This window comes from Python bivittatus, unplaced genomic scaffold (assembly GCF_059951505.1).
Source record: "Python bivittatus isolate LINGU-HERP-01145 unplaced genomic scaffold, Pbiv_v1 ctg000700_np1212, whole genome shotgun sequence".
NCBI lineage: Eukaryota > Metazoa > Chordata > Lepidosauria > Squamata > Pythonidae > Python > Python bivittatus.
Window position 1 is genome coordinate 91621233 of NW_028277098.1, and position 23063 is coordinate 91644295.

The 23063-nt window shown below is 41.1% G+C and overlaps 1 protein-coding gene across 2 annotated transcripts in view; it reads right to left on the reverse strand.

Annotated features, from left to right (window-relative positions):
• The window catches only part of PMEPA1 (prostate transmembrane protein, androgen induced 1), a 78364-nt gene extending 55682 nt beyond the window's left edge, over positions 1 to 22682 (reverse strand). Inside the window, exon 1 of one of the 2 annotated variants that reach the window (XM_088153469.1) lies at positions 21768 to 22682. In XM_088153469.1, coding sequence (XP_088009595.1) covers positions 21768 to 21870 — 103 coding nt within the window. In that variant the 5' untranslated portion in view covers positions 21871 to 22682. The remainder of the gene's footprint in view (positions 1 to 21767) is intronic. The other variant, XM_088153468.1, reaches the window with a different exon arrangement.
• Between the last annotated feature and the right edge of the window lie 381 nt (positions 22683 to 23063).

Sequence of the window (23063 nt, forward strand, 5' to 3'; positions counted from 1 at the left end):
TTTGTTTTGATACTGAGTCAAAGAAGGCAGCATCTTGAGAGCCTCAACTACTCATTAAAGAAAATCCCAATGTGTGCAATATCTACTAAATCTAGGACTTTGAACACTTGAAATCTGCTGTATAAACTTTAAGAACACTTATCATCTATGATATGTTTCAAGCTCTCAGCAGCTTTCCTAGAAAGTAGAACATGTTCATGTATGAAAACCATGAAAAAGAGAATTTCAACCCATTTTTTGAGGCTTCTAAGTGTAGTTGTATATCCTACTGTAAGAAACCTTGCTAGATCCTAGAAGTTTCTGAAATTCTGAGCTAAGCCAGTTCACCTGGGAAAAAGGGGAGAGATATGCAATGCCTGAAGACATCTGAATGAAAAACGAACCACCACAAACAAACTTGTCTGTCAGCGTACCCATTATTTCTATCTCAGAAACTTCACATGTGGCAACTCTCAAGAAGAGCTGCCAGAAGCCACTTATGCTTTGGAACGCAAATTTGCAGGGCTTTGGGAACTGCAGAAATGGATCTGTAGACTGCACACGTCTGTCACAGAAAATTGCTTTCTCTAACCAGGCACCCTCCAGATGCACTGGGATTATAAACCCCTTCAGTCATTCTAGCTACAAATTCTGGGAGTTGTAGTCCCAACTCAGCAGGTGAATGGAAAAGTTTATTACAGATCATGCTAGAATTGTGGGGGTCTTGAGACTGGGAGAAAGAGTCCCATTTGTTAACAGCAGAAAAAGGAGGCACACCTTGACAAGCAAGGAATTTCACACTTGATATCCAGTACCTTACCAAGCAGTTTAAATGAACAGAGTCCATCAAATCATAATTGTTGCATCTCTTAAGCCCATTCAATAAACACTTGAAATGATTTCATGAATAAAATGCCAAGTGCAATGCAGCTGGTATCTCCTTCAGCAGTCAGTTTTTTATTTTTTTCTTTAATCATAAAATCCAAAATTGAAAATTGCATCTCCTGGCAGTGTTCAGGGTTATAAATATCCAAACGTTCATAAGCCTCGGCATGTGTCTGCAAATATTAGCAATATATCACCTTAGAAATGTCCTCACTCTAAGTTGGCATTAAAGTCTCCCACACATCTGAGCAGCAATTTTGACAATCATTTTTGCCTTCTAACATGCTATTTGTACTTTCTGTCCTGTGAGATACTACTGATTTGTTTTGCACATATGACTATCTTTGGAATTAATCAAGGAAAAATTCTTTCCCTAAAAAAAAAAAAAAAAACAGAATTAAGTGTCAAATGAACTAGAAGGTAGGTTCCCTCCCAAATGATAGAAGCCAGGTATACACAGAACCACAAACTATTGGATTATAATAAAATTGCTTATTATCACCTATTGTTCCCTAAATGTGAGTGTCCTGAATATAAGTGCACAAAAGAATTACTAGTTCATAATATTTTGTTGAATCACTTGTCTGTGTCAAAATTAGGCACTGCATATCAAAGAAACTTGTTACTTTCTAACTTACAAGAATGTTCAGCTGAAGTAGATTCTTATCTACTTATGATCAAGTGCGGGTCTTTTCACAAGCTTGTAGAAAACACTGCAATTCAAAAAAATTAGCCACTGCAAAGAAACTAAAACAAAGCAGTCTCCCAGCTGGCTTTATGCCCAACATGGGACTAGAACTCACAGTCTCCCGTTTTCTAAAGCTTGGTGCCTTTAACCACTACGGGTAGTCCTTGCTTACCAACTGCCTCGTTTAGTGACTGTTCAAAGTTATGATGGTGTAAAAAACCAGCTTTGCGACCAGTCCTTGCATTTACAACCATCACAGTGTCCCATGGTCATGTGATTGTCATTCAGGTGCTTCACAACTGGCTTCCAAGAAGCAGAGTTAATAGAGAAAGTGGAAGTAAAATTGCAAGTTGTGATAACGTGATGTCTTGTTTAACTGTAGTGATTTGCTTAATGACTGAATGGGAAGTGACACTGTAAGTCCAGTGCAGTCATGTGATTTTCTGCTTAGCAACAGAGTTGCCGTTCCCAATTATGGTCACTAAGAGAGGACTACCTGTACATCAAACTAGCTGTCCTTATCTATATACTACTAAAATTCTCGTGTCTGTAACCTTCAGCTGGGGGAATGGTGCATCATAAGGCAACAATTTTTGAACCAAGGTACCTCAAATCGGCTAACTTACAGAATGCATCCAAAATTCAGGACCCATGACTCCTGTGGGATTGAAATTTGGGAAAATTGTGGCTGCTTCAGCACTGCTGTGCTGCCATGCCACTGCAGTCAGCCCAGGTCACATGATCATCATGGGCGTATCCCCAACCTCTTTCCTGCCTCCCTCTGTCCCATGCACCCAGTTGGCTGGCAGCAAGGCCCGATGGGCAAGTGGGATTGGCTGCTTTGGAACCGAGGCTAAATTCTGAAATCTCCTAATGGAGGTACGTGTTAAGGGAAGGGTGAGGGAGCAACTTGGATGCCTGCTGGCAAGGTAGGCCTGGCTAGGGGGTGCTGGTGGTCGACGGGTGAGCCCCAGGGACATGCTGGAATGCGGAGCGGGGGTGCAGTTTTCCTTATGGTCCGCAGCTCCATTTGTTTCACCTCCCCCCAGCAAAGTGGCAGTCAGTTCCATGGGTCAGCCAAGGAGGAGGACAAGGACAAGGAGGAGGAGGTGACAGCTTCAACAGGGCTAGCTGAGGGTGGTGAGGGAAGGGGAAATGGCACAAGCCTATATTATATGTAGGTGGGTATGGAGGGAGGGAGGGAGGGAGGGAGGGAGGGAGGAAGGAAGGAAGGAAGGAAGGAAGGAAGGAAGGAAGACTTCTGATGCTCCCTGCCAGTTTCCCACAAGCAAAGTCAACGGGGAAACTGGCAGCAAGTTGTAAGTCACTCCCACTGCTTTATTTTATTTTATTTTTTTTTTGCCCTTGGTCATTCTGTTTCTCTGTTTAGGTAAGGAAATATCTCTGAAACCATGACCCAGTGGGTCACAGGTTGTCTAGTTCCCTCTAAACTGGGAATCAGACTTTTTGAATTCAGTCGGACTCACATATGAATAGGCATGTACAGAACTGCGCAGCACAAACAGCAATTCATCCAACAGTTCTACAGCAAAAGGTTCTTCTGCAAATGGTTTTGTACGGGCCAGAAAAACAGGGGTCAAGGTCAGGAGCATCTGTTGCTTCGCAACAACATCTGCAGCGGGGTCAGGCTGGTGAAAGCAGTGTCACAACTTTGTGACCCAAGCCCCACCTCTTTTCAACGTGCCCTGTGATGGTGCACGCATGTCCCAAAGGGGTAGACTCTGCAGCACATCCCTGGTTTTCTCAATCTGAATAAAGTAGGAAGACCTTTGGACACCAATGATGCTTTGTTTTTTACATGGGAAGTTTATTGCTTAATTCTTTGCAAAAAGGTGGCCAATCTTATATAAGCTGCGCTGGACCTAGGGAGTATCACTTCTGAAAGGCTACGAAAAGGAGAAGCTCTTTTAGCAGATGCTCTTGCTTACTTCTGTGCAGGCATGCAGAGGAAAGGGAGGGGTGTTACTCCTCCCCTTGCTTATTTCAGAAGGGTTTTCAGAAGAGTTTTCAGAATTGGGCTAGGAAAAGATTCTCTACTTCTCAGTTCTCTCTTCTAGGAGATTCTATAACCATATAGAAGCCACTAGTTGAATGCTTTGTTTGGCTGGTCTGCTATGAAGGCCCTCTCTTGAGGGCTTGAGAGACAGAATATATGTGGGGGACAGAATCCCAACAAATCATGTGTTATGCTGTGGAAGGCACATTGAAATACTTAAGTCCCAGTCCCTGATTCTGAAATGTTGCATGGATGCACGCTTGCTATACAGCAATGTTTCTTAATGAGTCCTCAAATTCAGAATTACTTGCCAGCCTATGTTGAAAAATAATACAATATTAAAATCCCATCAAGCAATCGTAAGAAGCAGTAGCAGCAGCAAATGTATCAATTTTTAATACGGTAAATATCAATAAATATAACCCATACAAACAAAACCTCTTTTGGGGTCCTCCATAATTTTTAAAAGTGGGAAGGGGTGCTGAGAGAAAAAAAGTTGAAGAAACACTACTCTACAGGAACACCATTCTCGATTCAGCAAGGTTTGCCCACCTTGATACAAAACATACAACCTGTAAAAATAAACTGAATGAGAAAGATGGTCTCTAAAGATGAACAAACTTTGAACAACAAAATATAGAAATCAACCATTCTGTTTCCTGGTCAAATGATTCATGGGTGTTCAGTGAATTATCAGCCCAGCCTCCAGAAATGTGGAGTCTTTTTTTTTTTTTTCTCCCCCAGAAAAGCTGCCATTTTTAAGTCCGGCTAGTTTGCATCAACACTTTGGGGACAAAGTGTAAATAAGATTTCCCTGTACAGAACTCAGAACACTGTCTTCCAGGGCAGAGCACATGAACTTTTCACTAGGCACCATGTTAACATTAGCCTACGCTCATCTGATAAACCTTTATTTAAATTCAGCATCTCAGACCATTTATCATGAGGAAGGAAAGAAAGGTGAAAAAAGATCACTGAGATCAATGCCACCAAGTGTATTACCATTCCTTGCCCTTGGTGACCTCTTCCTCAGAGGAGAAATAATTTGTTTAAACTATGCAATGGCAACAAATAACATATAGTTACTCACATGGATTCAGTTGCAAATTGAATTAAGAACAAAGATGGGCACATCACCACCTTTTTATCCAAATGCTATGTGTGTTAAGAGCACAGATTGACAGTGGAAAACAATTGTGTTATCTATAGTAGTGCTTCCTCAACTTTGGCAACTTTAAGATGTGTGGACTTCAACTCCCAGAATTCCCCAGCCTCCAAACATCTTAAAGTTGGTACGGTTAAGAAACACTGATCTATATCATACAGTGCATTAATAAAAATACAACATGAATTCTGAAGTGCCTATATTATGGACAACATGGTCCTGAACTCTTAGGAAATGAAAATGAAATAATTGAGATGGAACTTTGTGGTGGGTAAAGAAATAAGTCTAAACATTGTGTGACATAGTTTTTGACTAATGACATTTACAGATAAAAGCAGCAGTTAAAAGCCTGTTCTAAAATGTTAAGTCTTCTGAATAAGTCAAAAAAAATAAGTCAAAACTCAACAACCCCACATGTCAGAGATCTAGGACAGCTCCAGAAGAGGCCCAACCACAAGTCACCATGAGACAGCCACAGTAATTGTACGTGAAACTCAGTTATGATAAACCACTAGAACCTAAGAGATTAGATGTGATATATGTTTTTTAATTAAAACAGACCTAGCTTGTTATCAAAAGAGATAGTAGAAAATGAGAAAGATGTAACCTTATTGTAGTGGGATGCTTAACTGGCCTTGAATCAGGTTTGGAAAAGAATTAAAAGAAAATTAAGAAAATCAAGCATGTTCCTTTCCTAACCAAACAGTAAAGTCTTTGGGAGAAGAATGACTAATTAGAAAAATTTGCAAAAATATTTGCATTAGACCAGGAAGTAAAGAAAGAATATGGAGGACTGTGAGTAGAGACACTGACGCTGCAACTGATTGGCTGATACAAACTAGCCTATCAGTCGAAATTGTTGGGAATGAAAAGACTAGGGTTGGTTTAAAGTCAATCTCAAATGTACACATCACCACTGGAAAAAACATTCATATGGATTACATGCCTGTAGTAACTACTCAGTGGTGGATACAGACATTTTAACTATAAATAATTAGCCACTTCATTATTTCCCAGCTACTTTAATACTGTGTTTTGCTGATTGGTAATTGAGTAACCCTTGCCTTGCACATGTTTTCTTGAAAGAACTTCCCAATGAATTTTACTCTGAAGTTGGCTTCCATAGCATTTGCAGTAGCCTGAGATATCCAAGATCAAATTATTTACCTAATGTTAGATTCCTCCTTTATTTGGTTCAAAAAATCTGGTGGTACAGAGCATCCATGTGTTGCTAAAAGTTAAGCAGATGTGGCCTTGTTAACATAGCTGCATGGGAGACTGCCTGAGGAACCTATGGAAATTGCTTTTAGCTTGGGGAGGAAAAAATCACTTTAACACTTATAGTCTACTTAACAGCAGTGCTTGATTTATCTTTGTATGCATGTATCCTCATGCCTCTCTTCCCGAAAATATTGTAAGTGGAAACCATAATGCGTTCTCCTTTCTCAAGCAACACCGAGCAACCCGACAAGGCAAGGATTCTCTAATTGTGGGCCATGATCCTCTTTGGGGTTGCAAGCCACTGAGAGGGTTTGCGATTTTTTTAAAGCTAATTCAGCTTGCCCAGGCTAAAGGGTGCATAGCCAGGAGTGAGTTTTGATAGTGCAGGGGCAGGCCAAGCAGAGAGTAAAAGCCAGAGTAACTTTTGAGAGATGGCTAAGCTTAGGCACTTAATTGTTTCCCACTGTATCTGTCATCCTTGAAGCATCTGCAGAAGTATACATGTTAATGAAGTGCAACATTTTTGTGTGTGTGCTTTCAAATCAGTCAAGACTCCTGGCATCTGCCTGGACCAGTCCATGCAGTTCTCTTGCTAACATTTTCAAAAGTGGCTTGCCATTGTGTTGCTTCTATGACAGAGAGAGAGTAACTACAGGTAGTCCCTGGGTTAAGAAAGCCCGGTTTACGGACGACCCACAGTTAAGAATGGAGCTTAGCAAAATTCAAGTTAAATATACAATGATTTGGGTTAAATACACAATGATTCAAGTTAATTACACAATGCTACTTATACAGCATTACACAATAATACTGTTCTGGCTTACATACAAATTTGATTTAAGGACAGACCGTGGGAACGGAACTTGTTCTTAAACCGAGGACTATCTGTATTCAAAGTCACCCAGGTGGCTTTTGTCAGGACTAGAACTCATAGTTTCCTGGCTTCTAGGAAGTGCCTTTAACTCACACACCAAACTGGTTCTCTCAACATTTTTACCCATTGTTTTAAATGTCTAGCTTTTCAAAATGGAAATGTTTTGTTTTGTGTGAAGAGAAGAAAGCTACAAATAACCAACCTTCTGTTGGTGTTAAGCCAAGGAAAAATTTAGATACCTTATATATGGTATATTTATTTCTTCCTCCAGCCTAATCCTAATGAGATCATTAATTTGATTCATAGTCATACCAATTCATTCATTTTAGGGGTTTCAGTATCACAAACTTTGAGATCTGTTGCTATTAGCTAAGTTAACCTGAGAGAAATTATTGTGTCTCAGCCTAATTGTATAGTTGACTAGATTTACATGTAGACTCTGATAAAATGGAGATTGGGCAGTTTGTGGTTCAGTGTGTTGTAGAAACCAATCCATTGCCTTTGCATGTTGTGCGAAGCAGGCTATAAACCATTTGACAATTTATATTTGGATAAAGAATGCTATATGAATATAGTAATTTATTTATTTATTGGATTTATAGGACTGCTCAACTCAAACAATGTGACAATGTGGCAGTATACAGAAAAACAAACAAGAAAAAAAATGACCACACAACTTTTAAAAAGGAACCCAATATTTAAAGTATAAAATGGTGACCCAATGCAATAAATATTAGACAACCCAAAGAGGAACACTCAACTGGGCCCAAACATCTGGGAAAAAACCAGGTCTTAACAGCTTTTCCAAAGGCAACCAGTTGGAGCCTGCCATATATCAGGAAGAGATCATTCCACAGCACAGGGGCAACCACTGAAAAGGAACACTTCCTATGTCCCATGAAGTACATGGAGTGTGTCCTCCCAATAGGAACATATGGGATGGGCAAATGTTCTTGGGAAAAGACAACGCTGCAAGTAACCTGGTCCTATGCCATGTAGAATTTTAAAGGTGATAATCAGCACCTTGAATTGCACCCAGAAGCAAATGGTGAATGGTGGAAACCAAATGTTTTGTTTGGAAATATGCTCATAAGACAAAGGTGTGCTGGAAAAACAGGAGCAACTTTTACAGTCTGAAAAATGAGTGTTTTCCGTATGACCATACCTGGGTAGCCATTTTGGGAAAGCACTCATAAGGCCCTGTCAAAATTCCCAATCTGGCCACAAGCAGAAACATTTTGCCTACTGATGATTTAAGCTATCTAGTCTTTCCTAGGAAGCTCCCATTCTCATTGTTGACCCTCCCTTAAGCATGCTCATTTTTCAAATCATGTTTCTGGATGTACAAAAAGTCAAAGCAATTCTTTACACTGTTAGATACAGAGATACCTATATCTGTTCTGTTCAGTTTGCAAGTTCTATACTATACTTAATGTGTATACAATCTCTCACAAAGCTTTTGTTCCAGATCCCAAAAAGTAAAAGAATATAGGCCCATATGGCAGATTGTGCAAAATCATGTTCTGCTGCATAATAGAGATGTTGAGAAGAACTCTGCTTTGTTCAACATGTAAGCAAGTGTAGTCAATGTCTTTCGCTTATCTAAATTAAATTTGCAAAGGGTTTTGACTACTCAATTCTGGCAAAGCTCATCTTAAATCTGGCAATAACCTTGTTAAGGAAAACACTGTGATCAAACAAGGCAGGCAGGCAGGCAGGCAGGCAGGCAGGCAGGCAGGCAGGCAGGCAGGCAAACAATGGAATAAGATCAAAAATGGCTGAAAGATTATGTGCAGCATTTCAATCTAGCACTGAGAACCACTACTATCAACAACTCTATGGGAAAGGAGATGTTTTTCACTGTGCTGCTAAGCCCAAAGTCCCGGACCATTTGGTCCTAAAAGGGATGGCATGAAACCATATCAAAATATCATCTGATAATTTGGAAAGCCACAATTTTAATTCTTGGGGGGGAAATGTTTTATTCTTCCTACCCAGGAAAAGCAAAGCAAAGCAAACTCAGTACTCAGGGATGGGGTGGGGAGAGACACAAGAATTTAAATTTCATAATAATTCCAACCACTTGCATGCACAATATCTACCTGGGCCCAAGCAAAAGTTTCCTTTCTTAGGTCTCGTATGGATTTTCAGAGGCGCAATAGTTTTGTGGACTTCCTCTTCACATTTTCCAAAATTAGATAACCACCTTAATACCCAATACAGAAAAAGATGTTTGAAGCATGTGATGATGGACTTACTCATATTTCAGTGGGACTTAAATCCCCCCCCTCAGTTTTTCTAGTTTGAAAGGACCAATTTTCATTATTTTCCAAAAAGGTCTTTCTTTACAGTCATAAGTGAACAATAATGACAATTATTTAACAAAAACAACAAAATGACATCTCTCTCTCTCTCTCTCTCTCTCTCTCTCAGAAACATTCAAATACAAATTCTGTTATAGACAGTGAACATGAAGCAGACTTCAGTAAAAATTCCTAGACAGATAGTCAGGGAAAATGTAGACATCCTGACCTGCCTAAAGCAGCAATGAGACAAACATACTTCAAAAGCCTTCGGAAAACAAAGCAAATATGCTTTGCGAAGCAGAACTTACTCCACTGCTTCCTTGCATCCTGCTGTCCCTTTTTATCATCAACAGGGTTTTCATAATCACCCATCTTTTAGTGCAAGGACCAGTATGCATTTCTATCATTGCTGCAGAACGTATGCACACCTTTGAAAGAAAAGATCTCCAGGAGCTGAAAAAAGTAGAAGTCTTATGGCCTTTCCTTGCTGTGCCTTTTGATCCTCCTGGCCATATTAAATACTATGCTTCCGCTGTAGGAGTCAGCAACATAGTGTCTGAGAGTGGCAATGTGTCCAGACACCTAATCTGGGATCTGCTAGGTTTTCTGCTCCACTTAGCTTCTTAAAAAGAGTCTTCTAATTCAAAATTGCTATTTTTATACATAATTAGGTATAATTATTTATAATAATTAGGCACCAGCCTCTAGCATCTTTTTTCTACAAGACTGCTTCTGGAGCCCATGTACTTTTCCACAGACATTCTTCGAGCCCAGTGCTTTGTTTTAGAAATGTGCTCATCTGCACAGGAAAAGAAAAGAAAGGAAAAAGTAAGTTGGAGAAGTAGAAAGTATCCAAACGGCTGGAAGAAGTGGTGGGGACCAAATTCATCAGATTGCTTTCTGGTGAATTGTTTGACTCACCACAACTACCAGGGCAGCCACGTTGTGGTAGCATCATATCATGCTTTCAAAATTCCAAGGGTGTTCTTTACCTCAAAGCAACCTCTGCTCCAATGACTGGCTGTAGACAGCAGTCTTGAACTAAGAAAGAAGAGGAAATGGTGGCAAGAAAAAGAGAAACCTACTTCCCCATCTTTTCCAGCAAACCCTCCATTAAGTTCAGCGTAAACAGGGCAGTGTTATAAAATGGCCAAAAGTCTATTCCTAGATATTCTTCCACAGAGGAACCTGTTTTATTTTAAGTCTCATTTCACCACGATCAAGTCTCTGTTGATAGCATGTTCAACCAAGACCTTGCTTAACAAGGAGGAAATAAATAGCCACATATAGAGGGCAGGAACAGGGCTTTATCTATGCGTGGTTCCACACAGCTAATTCTCTTCTCTAAAGATCATTACAATTATGCAGCACCTACATGCCTCCAGTTTATGGTGGCTATGGTACTGCACATTGGGGCTGTTTGGATGATGTGCAACTATATGGTGGGCTGCATCAGTCTTTGGGTTCCAACATGGACATGCACATTGCTGCTTGGGGATTACAGATCTTATGACTCCCAACAGCCAACAGGTGTTTCTGAATTGGAACAGGAATGCAGTTTTCAATCAGCCAACATCAACATGAACATGCCAAAACTAAAAAGTTCAGCTACCCTACATCAAAGAGAATTAGAATACTTTAAGACAGATGAAAGATGAAGTGGACCCAAAAGCATTTGAATGTTATCCTTGCCAGGGTCATTAGCAACACCCAGAAAGAGGCATTTATATAACGGTTGGCATTACCCAACTGGTTTATTCACAATGGTAAGTGACATCAATTCCATCACCCTTCATACACCCACCTCTTTTCCCGTCACCATAAATAGATTTGAAAAGTTTCTGCAGATGATCATGACCCTGTCTATTTGTGCACTTAGCCATATATGATTCATTCTTGGCTAGTAGCAGCTCTGCAGAATGACTGAAAGATAACTAGTTGACAGACAGACCAATTGATGACTCATGCTTTCCATAAAGCTATACCTTTGGCCTTCTATAGATACCAATTGCAAAGCTGACAGAGAAGGGGGAGAAGAAGAGAACAAAGAAATTACTCATGCCCTTCGTACAATGTTAAGTAAAGTTGATTCATGAGCTGCAGATTTATTGCTAGAAGTCATTTGTATGTTGGGACAAGAAGCAGTATAGCAAACCTGAAAATTGGAAGATATAACCAATTGAGGAGTACAGTAAAGCATTTTAGTAATCTTCTTTTGAAGGAAAAGAAAAAAGAAAAAGAAAGAAATCATACAGGGACAAGTAACCAAAATGACTGAAGGGCTGAAGCATTCTGTCTATCAAAAAAGCCAAAAATTGGAGTAAAAAACAAAAACAAAATTTAAGGGATGGAAAGCTACTAAGGTGGATTTTGCTAGAGGCTTATAAATTCTGCACAGTGTACAGAAACTAGAAAGGGAACACAGGGCAGGCCATGAAATTGATCTGGTTGACTGAAGATAAAGTAAGAGGAATTAACCTCTGCATTACAAAATCCATTGCTATAGGATGTGGTGGATGGAAAAAAACAGATAAATGGAGGAGAGATCTATCAATGGTTATTAGCTATAATGGCTGTATGAACTTCACAGGTTTTTGAGCAATAGCAGAAAAAAAAGGGATAGGTGGGGAATATTAGGTTCATGTCTTCCTTGCAGGTTTCTGAAAGGCATTTAATTGGCTGCTCTGAGAAACAAGATGCTTAAGCAGAAGGACTTGGGCCCCTCTTTCATTTTAAGAATATCATCAAATTTTCAGTGCAGCTGGTGCCACGCATACACTAAATATAAGCCAAACGTGAAGTCTCAGATTAGGGCTACTGAATAGAAACTCTTAAGCAATGCACTAAAAGCTCCATTTTTATTGAAGGAAATCTAGATTCCATTCCACGAGGTAGGGTTTATGGTTCAGTGCACACCTCGCTTGCTGACTACAGCTTGAAGTACCAACTGGTGTGTATTAATTGGCCCTCAGATTCAGTGTTACAGATAGAACTTTTTAACAAATTGACCCAATGCATTAGGGTTGTGTCACACTTCTTACAAATATTGCCAGTAAAGTATCTATTTCATAGAGTTCTTGGGCACCTACAAACTGAAATTAAATACAAGGAATGTGTAGATGTTAATCATCACCGAATCCTTTGTCATAGACTCATTTTCTTAGGCCCCACAGCTGCAGTGGTCATGCAGAAATCATGTCATGGAAGTAACCAAGTTTAATAGTTATGACACTTAAAAAATATGCAGAGCAAATCCATCCTAAGTCCATACATAGGCAATAATTCTTTATCCAATAAGGAAAAATCCTGTATTAATTAATATCACAATATGTCCTAAGGCAATTTGTCACACAAAGCAAAATAATAATATAACTTTCACTGGACATTCTGCTTTTGCTTTCATAGATCAGTGCAATTTATGAGAAACTGAACCACCTCTTTAAAAAAAAATCACCATGTAAACTTGTTTATATTTAAATTTTAACAATATCTGGATCTAGAGGAGCCATTCCCCCGAAGAAGTAAATTATCAACTCTAATCATTATAGCTTAATGTCTGGGAAATATTGGCAATGATAGTTCACAGACAATAGTAGTCAAGGTTTTACACAATCTTCAACAGCACTACTGTTGGAAGAGCTGAAGGACCAGGTTAGGGACAGATCATCATGGAGAAAAACTATCTATGTGGTTGCTAAGAGTCAACAATGACTTGATGGCATGTAATCATCATCATAATCAACCAGAGGTCATAATAGCTAGGTGCTTATGATTCTCAAAGCAGTATGTCTGAAACATACAAAAATATTCTTTATGAAGCAGACGTTCCAGAAATCTTCAAGTATACTCATACAGTTTAGCACTTTAACTAATCATATCTGATTTACACAAATATAGCAGCTGCTTTAGCTTTCTGTTGAAAAAAGGATAAATGAACATAGGATGATCCTTTAGCAAAATGAATGTATGCTCTTGACGTAGGGGGAAAAAACCCTGGGTATTGTTTTAACAGACTTAGTTTCGGAACTGAAAGAACTCAGAGTTAAGAAGGTGAAAGTAGAAGTGAATTCCAAGATGGAGTAAGTGCTTTCATAAAATCAGAGCTGAAAAGGCCCACTCAAGGCTCTTGAGTCCAATCTTCTACCCAATGGTCCAATGATCAATTCTTAACATCTTCAGAAAAAGGATCAGGTACCAGATAATGACTTCCTCTGTTCAAGGATTGTTGTTAGTTCAGGAAGAAGATTCCATAGTCTAGATAATGTCTGTTTGAAATCCCTTAATAAGGAGGGGATAGTTTAAATATCTGGGGATAGGCTGTTCCAGAGGTGGAGGGCTGTCACAGAGAAGGCTTGATTGCAATGACACTCCCTTGGTGTTGAGATCCTAAGTATGGCTTCTTTCTCTGATTTATTGAATGAGCATCTCTTGTCATAACTCCTGTTAACTGATGCCTGGGCTAGCTATCTGACCTCATGCAAGTCAGCTTCCTATATTCCATGCTGAAAACTGAGGGTATAAAAGTATGAATGTGATCCTGAAAAGCATAACCCAACATGAACAATGAACAGAGAACAAAGAGAGCCTCAGTAATGCGTTACTAAGTTGTGGGTTTTAGAATCAATTCACTTCATTTCCAGACTGAATTTGTGACCGATTCAGGAAGACAAATGCTGCATTGTTGAGTTAACCTTTTGAGATAATCCTATCAAAAATGGCATCTTGGTTGAGAAAACAAACAACCATTTACTGGGCAATGGGTAATTAGCTGTGCTTACAACAGTGTGAACAGAATGATTTACCAGAGCAGTGAAGATTAGTAGACCTTGTTCCTCCCATTTCTACAAATGTACAAGGAACCACATTCTTTTGGTCTTGCAATACCTTTTTAGTTGCTCGTGGGCTTGGCCTCATGGATCAACTGACAAAAGGTATTCAACCCTGTTTATTTTGAGCTGGCCTTCAAACATAGTGTAAAGTCAGCTCCTTCCAAATGAAGACTTAGCCCAAGACTAGTGAGTAAATTTGTCAGAGAAAGATTCAAACAAGATAGTGTACAAAATAGAAAGTGAAAGTTGTCCTATCAGTGTTGTTGGAATCAATCCATACTACAAGTTGAAGGCCCATTAAAAGGATTTGTATTTGTATGTGAATTTGTGGCACAAGTTGGAATCCCTCCAATTCTTCAACACAACTATTTTCAGCAACACTGAGTTGTCTTTTGACTTCCACACTGTAACTGTCTCTTTCAGGATTCAGCTTTGACCCTACTGTTATCTTCAGCAATTCCCCACAGATTTCAGTGTTTAAATTGTTGGCAACTTAATATCTTCAGTTCACATATATTTAGAAGCCCATTCAGGGAATATTCCATTCAGGGAATATTTCTAACCTCACACATATCAACAAAGGGATTTTTAATGTACATGTTCTCTCTAAAAAGCACTCAGGACCTATTTATCTAGACAGATCACTCAGATTAATAACCTCTTAACTGGCTATTTTCTGCTAATCAAAATGAGGCAGAGAGTACCAATGCACAAAACACTGTTTGAAGTTTTGAGGAAGAAATTAACATTTCAATGCAGAAATGTTGCTAATTTGGAAGCTTGAACTGTTCTGGATAGATACCTGATGATTAAATAAGTTCCCTAGAGGAATATAAACATGATTCTATGTAGATAAGAGTTATGAAAAGACACTGGACTGTGAAGACCTGACTTGAAACAAATTCACCTTGGTGCAAAGACAAACAGGGTTGGTGTTAGTTGGATTTCTTTCTACCATGCTCTGTTGTGCAGTTGTGGAAAAGGATAGGAAGCTTTCATTTCAATTTCTCCCCAACAGCAGCTGAATCTTCCATCCAAGGTTTAAAAAGAGATGAATCTGAACTATCATCTACAGAGAACTCACTGGCACATTGCGCTAAGACACAATGTGTTCTTTTGGGTTTGGCCTTTTTTTAATTCTTGGCAGATGAATAGGGAGTTCCTTCTCCTATAGTAAAGAAGGCCAACTTCCATTCAGCTCTGTCTCCAGCATGGATTGGTTTCACAGTTTTAGAGGCACAGAATGCTTCGCTGCTCGTAGAATGGACCTATTTCCCATGCAGGTTCTCAAGTTCCAGTATGAGGTTGAAAACTGGGAAGAGGAGCTACAAAGTAAACAGCCCAGAAGCATGAAAGAGAAACAGAATAGGACAGTTAGGAAAAAAGAGCTTGGCAGAAGAAGGCCTGAAAGAGGGGTCTCTGAAGAGATGTTAAAATTATTTAAATCAGGAGGGTCTTATGGGTGATTGAGAGGAACATTAGGAAGGATGGATGAGTAAGAGAAAGAACTACTACATGTTAAAAAAAAATCTGAAACACAAGAAGCAGATAAAGCCATGGTATAATCATGATATGGCAATACATGGTTGAACAAGACAGAGTCCTCATTTATGCAACCCTAAATTATAAACCCTCATTTACAAATTTCAGTGCCTTTTACACATCACTTTAAACCAAAAATAAACAAGTCATATTACAGCTTAGTACAGATGTAGGAACCATGCCTTGAATGATGCCTATGTGAAGTGAAAAATAGGAGAAATCAAGATTGGAACTGTGGCTCACTGACCAGCGGATGGGCAAATGAAATCTGGGAATTTTAGGACTGTGAGATAACCACCAGTAGAAGGCTATTTGGATCCATCATCTGTGTAGCCATGATCTGTGGCAGTTGTGGCTTCATCATGCTGATCATGATGTTAAGAGTGTTGTGCAGAGGTCAATAAGAAGTAAAATGTACTGTCCCTGCACAACACTCTTAACCAGATCAGGTAAAGACCGGTGATTGCATCTATAAAACACATTAAGTTTGGTTCATTTTGGCTGAGCTTGTTCTTTGAACCCAGCTACTGTGGTTTATTCAACCATAATGGTTAAAAGAAACCATAATTTAATGTGATGTGTGAACCCAACCTATATGTTATGGATCCTCCAAAAGGAGAATCTTCCATTGACAGAATCTTAATTATATGACTGATACCTCCAAAATCACCTAGATGAACTGAACAGAGCATAAAAGAAATATGCAGGAAAGCAAAGTGGTTAATGAATTAAACTTTTATACATAAAGAATCCAGTGGCTATTTTTCAGGCACACATACCTCTGCTGAAATATAACTTTATTAAACTGAAAAAACTGTCCTGATTTAAGAAAGCTTGCACAAAGAAATCCCTAGACAAAAGGAATGGAGACAGTACACAGAATTAATTATTCCTAGGAACCATCAGAAGCCTGGTGGATGGAAGAAAGACGCGGCCTTAATCTACCGTTGTGAACTATTTGTTATTTCCAGACACTGCCAATAGTATGCGCTCCCTTGACCTCATTTCACTTTGTCTGACTGATTAGGACCACATCAGAGATGTCTGGCTGTCTTGGAAAGCGTCATACAATGAACAGTTGTTACGCTGGGTCAGAGTACTTGCTGGTCTGTACAGTAGTCAAGACTTTGAACTTGGAAAGGGAGGGGGTGGAAAAGAGCCTCTTTTTAAGACTCATCCAAGAAAGCAAGAGAGGAGCTGGCTAATTCCTGTCCGCAGGTGCTAACATGAAATGAAAACCGCTCTCACCCCACTCTTCACAATTAACCTAACCGTGGATTCAAGCACACGCAGTAGTGAAGTTAACCCCTTAAAAAGATATTTATTAGCCCTTTCTGGAATCCTCCTTTTTCCACTGGCTTCCAGAATTAAGACCAGGATCTCAGCAAAGCTGAAAATAGATTTCCATTTCCATGTATGTATGTGTGTGTGTATCTTTCGCTCTATTTTTATGTGGCTCAACGACCCCTTAACATATATTAACTGAGTTCATACCACAGACCAGGTGGTAAAAAGGATTGGACAGTTCATGCTAAAACATGCTGTGAGAAACCAGCCATTATCATAGAATATTCTGTGAATCAGGTTGTCATCTTGCACCATAATTCAGTTGGTTTGGGGGTTGTATTGATCTAAACATAGCAACTGTGTTTTGCTCATTTGGGTTTAGCATATTCTGTGAATGCCACTATTAGATTGTAAAGTCTCTTTTGAACAGAGATTGACTGCATCAATACGTCCATGCATTTTCCTCGGCCACAATATGGGATTGTATGGAAGAACATTGCCATTATCTTCTTCCAGGATGGGATTGTCTGGTAATATCCCATCCAATTACTAGCCAGGCCTGACTCTGCTTAGTTCATAGCTCAAATAAGGTCAGCCAATCCTGCCACCTGCTGAGGCCATTAGATCATTCTACTGAACAAATCATAAGTGGCTTTAAAGTGACCTTTCTGCCACTCTGAAAGGTAGAACAATTATTTTAATAACCATTAGTAATTATTGATAGAATTATTGTGGAAGTAATTCTAAATTAATTAAGCCAGAAGAAAAATCAGTATAAAGAAATAAATTCAAACATCAAAAAGAATGAAGAAAACACTTAAAGTTCATTGCATCATTTTAAAAAAGTGCCATATCAGCTTACTATTTCAGGCCATAAAGACTGAAACGCTAGTGTCAACATTTTAAGGAGAGTTTATTTCAAACAACACTTAACATTTCAAATAGAAGTCATCTTAAATTACAAGGCAGTGGTTCAGTGCATGGACCCAGAGCTAGCAATAAGTATATCTGGTAAATCAGAAATGAGTTTAATGGGACTTCCAGATAAATTTCTTTTGAGTTGCAACCAATCCTACTTCAGGATAAACATGCAAAATCCATAGCTTTTAATTAGGCTTAATATGCATAATACAGTATTGCAGTCTTGCTCAAAGTCAATCTTAAATGAACTCCCAACAGTTTTCCATATTAGTTTCCAATATTAAGAGTGGAGATGTAAGGCAATCCTGCAAACTTAGTCCTAGTGTCAAGGAATAATATGGAAAAAGAACAAACGGTTCCCAATAAGAAACCTCTGCTGTCTATCATTACGAGTCTTTGTCCTTCAATGGAAGGTTGAAGGCGGACTGATATTTTGGGATATTCTTATTCCTACCTTCCTGCAGTGCCTATCAAGTGAAAAATTAAGTTCATTTCTCAGCTGTAGGGTGGGAAGAATTCTGAAGGACATTACCACTCACGTTCAGCAGTGGTAAGATAGATGGTGACACACTTACCCATCTATCTATGGTGCAGCATTATGATGACAGTCATGTACATCCTAATTTGCATATTGTGTCTGGAATTGATATTTAGATATTAATCCGTATACGGGAGATTGACGCACTCCAGTGGCATTAATTAGACCCTAATTAGTATGGAGTAGTAACTGTAACCTGGGCAGTGGAAAGTGCTTTAATGCTAGCTTTCTAAACCTGATCCCTGTCTTATGTCTTGGGATACAATTCATATCAACCCTCCTAGAAGGCAAGTTACAGTAAGAATTATGGTCCAACACATCTGAATGGCACCAGGCTATGGGAAATTGTTTCAAGGCATTTTACATCTTGATGGGAAATACTAGATAGTAGATCCCAGAATCAAATGGGGTTTACTCTCAGGAAAGTCTCGAGTAGATTTTGCTACAACCCCCAACATATATATATTCATTCCCCAACTCTAATAGACCAAGATGTTGGAACAGATTCAAGCAAACATATTTGTTCAAAAGCATTTTTAAGGCGACTATGTCAAAATCAGCTTGCAAAAATTAGTCCCTCTCCTATTTCACTGTTGCCTGTCTTGACAGCTAAAGAATGCATGTATTTTATATGTATATTACATATTGAATGTTGTTCGTCTTAATGCTAACCTTGCAGGTCGAAATCCCCTGAGTATCACTTCATCAGAAGTGAGAAATGAAGTCTATTTGGAAGAGCAGACAACTAAATTAACGAGACTGCCTTGTGTCAGCCAAAACATCATTACAGCTGATTAGCTGAGAGGAAGGGACTGAAAATAAAGGTGATGAATTTGAAAGGAAAAGAAAAATATATAGACAAGGCCTGGAAAAAGGGAGGCAAACATTTGGCAATATAATACAGAGCAGACAGAAGCTCCGTACATATTTTTATTAGCAAAGAAAATATTGTCCTGTGTTGGAGATCTTTGGGTAGGTAAACAGTCAAGACCTGCAGCCAAAAAGGGACACCCTATCTAGAAGCAGGAAGGGAGAAACATCCATTTTAATTGCTGCAATATTTAGAGAGAGAATCACATTTTCCATGGACATTGATTTTTAATTAGCTGATTTTAAAGAAGAAATAATTGTACACTAACATCTCTGACGGGGGGGGGGGAAGACAACACTGTTCCACAATAATTATTAGCCTGCTGTGTCTGGGAATCTGGTGATGTAGTAGATACATCAAGGGCACTGGCAGGCTCATAAATAATGACGGTCTGGCCATGTACTGTGTGTATCTTTTGCATAGATTGTGTTTAAACAGCAGATCCTTTACCAGCAAAAAAGGAGAAAAGAGGCAATCAGCCAAATTCATCACAACAATGCAGTATTTTAAATATTCCAGTTCTGGGCATTTCCCCAATGCCTTACTGTGTTGGAGAGTTTAAAAATGGCAGGGAATGGCAATTTTTGTGCATAATATTACAGAATAGAAAGGAAGAATTGGAGAACAGATTTCTGCTTACCAAGCAAACTCAGACACGCCAACTAAATAGGAAGTCCCACTGTAGTCAACAGAGCTCAGGTCTAAGTTATGGATAGGATTGAAGCATTAAAAATTGAAATTATGTCTCCATCACCAGAACAGCAAAGGTTAAAAAAGTCCTTCTCTGGTCCAATCCCCATTTTTTCTTAAATGTCTTTTTGGAACTATAGCAAAGATCTGTTACGACTCCAGAACAGAACAAAATGCAGATGTGTGCAGGAAATAGAACGAATGTTATTGCATTAGATATCAGGAACTCTGTGACAATATATTTACTTAGTTATCATTATAGGCACAGACTCACCAGCGGGGAACTAACTTTGTCTGACTTAGTCTTTCCAAAGGCTAGACAGAGCTGTAATCTACTTCTCAGACTGAGTGATTACTATTTATAGTCACAAATTCTGGTTTGCTGGACATTACAGTCTGCATTCTCAACACATACACGAGACTCCTTGGTGAGATGCTTTAATGGCTAAACAATTATTCTGTCATGTCATGATGGGCTGGCGGTAAGTGTCCTTCACAACTTTGCAGCCAGAACTGTGGCAGAGCCCAGCAAAGCATTCCTCACAAGAGTCCTGTTGGATCAGACCAAAACTCACCATCAGCCAGCTTAGTCCTCTGTTCCCAACACGGCTCAGCTAAGCTTCTGCTGGTAAACCCACAGCCCTATTCCACTGTTGGTGCCCTCACCAGATATCCAGAGATATACTGCCTCTGGACAAGGAGGCTTCCTCCAGGGGCCTGACGCCTATGAATCTGAAGCTTTAGAAAAGAAAAATCAAGGGCTTGACTTTCCAGAAAGTAAAGCATTAAATAATTGTAAAAGAGAAGTGGGTGGTGTATAAATAACTGGGGAGGCTGAAAACGTAATTAATACAAACGGGTTAGGACAGCTGGAAGAGAAGGGGCTGGAGGGGAAGGGGGCTCCGATCTGCAAGGTTCAGGAAGAGCAGCAGATTGCAGGAAGGCAATTAAAACAAAAACAAAAAAACCCACAGGCAGCGACAATAAAACCAGAAAGGCAGTGTCTCGTCCTGGGAGAAGGGAGCTCCCAGACTCGCTGGTTGGAACCTCCAATCGAGCGTCTGCTTTAAATAGCCCGAACAGGCTGTTTTACCGTCTGGCTTCGGAACAAAGTTCCCGGGGCGATCAAACTCACTGGGGAGGATCGCGTCCCCCTCCCTCCCTCCCCCTCGGCTCCTTTTTCTCTCCTGAAAGGGAGACCCAGCCGCGCAGCCCAGCCAGACCGGGAGGCTTCTCCGGCGCGTTCCCACGGCCCTTCGGGTCTCCCGGACGCGAACGGAACGCGCCGATCAATGGAGCGACTCCGCTCGCCTCCCTCCCCCGCCCCCGCCGTCTCCCGCAGCCCCGCTGGCGAAGCTGAAGGGCAACAGACAACCAAGCCGGGAAGGTTTGATTCGAGCCGGAATTCACCTCTCTCGCCCTCTCTTCTTCAAAAAAATAACACGGTTTAATTATCAGGTTTAATGGGATGGACACGACCGCTGCAGGTACGCCACTATCTGCCGGGAACGACGCTATCCGAGAGAGGAAACGAAGTGCCCACGATTGCAAGAATCGCAACTTTTTAAGGGGAGGAAATGGAGGGGGGGGGAGAGTAGGAGAAAGGAGGAATGGATTACAGGCGGAAAAAGACCGAAGAGCGAAAAAGCGGGGAAAGAGAACCAAACCACCGAAGTCTCAGACTCGGATAGAAGGATAAAACTGTCCGCCTCGGGTTTTTTTCCGCGTAAAAACCGCAGAAGGAACCCCCCGGAGGAAGCCGCGGAAGAGGACGGCGTGGGTGAAACACACTGGGAAACTCCGGACCGCGTTTCTCCGGAGGGACCCAGGCAAGGTGGCCGGGCATATCGCCCCAAATCCAAATGCTCCCCCCCCAAGTCGGGGGAAGAAAAAGGGAGAGAGGGAGAACCGCAGGAACCGTAAGGGCAATAAAATAAATCGAAGAAGTACTTACTGATCTCCATGCTCTGAAACAAAGACCGTTTGCAGTTGCAAGTGCAGGAGACATTAGGCTGGTGAGGTCCGCCGGTGTTGTTGAGACCCATCAAGTTATACATTTAAAAATCAGGAGGAGGAAAAAAAGGAGCGGCGAGACCTCAGAAGGTCCCCGGGAAGCACGACATAAAGGCGGGAGCGTCCTGGGCGGAGGAGGGGGCGACGGCTGAGGGACGGAGAGGAAACCGAGGCGGGTAGGACTGACTTTAAAAAAGAGGGAGGGAGAGAGAGAGAGAAGCCTTCGTGGAGGAAGGGGGGGACTCAGCATTAAAAAAGAGCCCCCTCCTCAGTTTCACGGGGGGGGGGGAGAGAGATACGCGTATATGCAGCTCCAGCTCAGAAGCTGGTCAGGGAAGGTCTGAGCTGCGAGAGGTGCGCCTCGGCCCCCATTTCCCCTCCGGAGCCAGAAGTTCGCAGACGGAGCAGGCGAGACTTGCGACTTTGTTTCTCTCTCCCTCCGTCTCCCTCTCGCGCTCGCCTGCCCAGGCAAGATGCGAGTTCCTCCCTCCTCCTCCTCCTCCTCCGCCCCCGCCCCCCCCGTCCTTTGCTCCTCATTCAAGTCCAAGGAGATTCAGTTTCAGATGAGAGAGAGAGAAAGAGGAGACTGAAGCAGACAGACGGGGTGACGTCAACGCTAGACTGGAACTGCCCTTTCCAAAGGGAGGGGGCGCGCGCGGGGAGGGAAGGGATCTATCGGGGAAGGCGCGGTAGACGGGGAGGCGGGGGAGAAGGATCGTGAAGGACTGGCCCCGCCGCCCAATCGCAGGCGGGCTAGCCTTTTGTCCCCTCCCACAGCTCGGGCTGTCGGACCTGCCTCTTAAAGACAAAGGTGCTCGGAGTTTGCCCCCCCCCAAGAAAAGGAGGGGAGGGGAGCATCCTTGCAAAGAAGCGGAGGGAGAAGGCTTCGAAGGACCGACAGAAGGAGATGGCGTGGTGGTGGTGGTGGTGGTGGTAATAAATCTCCTTTTCTTTATGTATGGAAGCAAGGGAGCCTTCTCCCCCCCTCCCCCCGGTCAATAAAATTTTCCTAAATCGCCCCAGTCCCCGAGTCACGGAGAATAAGTGAGGTGCAAACTGCTTCCGTCGGCAGGAACTTGGTAAGTGAAAAAAGAAGGGGGGGAAGGAGAGAGAGAGAGGAAAAAAGCAGCCTCTAAATACTCAGTTGTATCAAATCAGCGGGTATCTGTGTGTGTGTGTGTGTGTGTAGACAGACAGACAGAGGCTGGGGGATTGTGGGAATTGAAACCCGGAACAT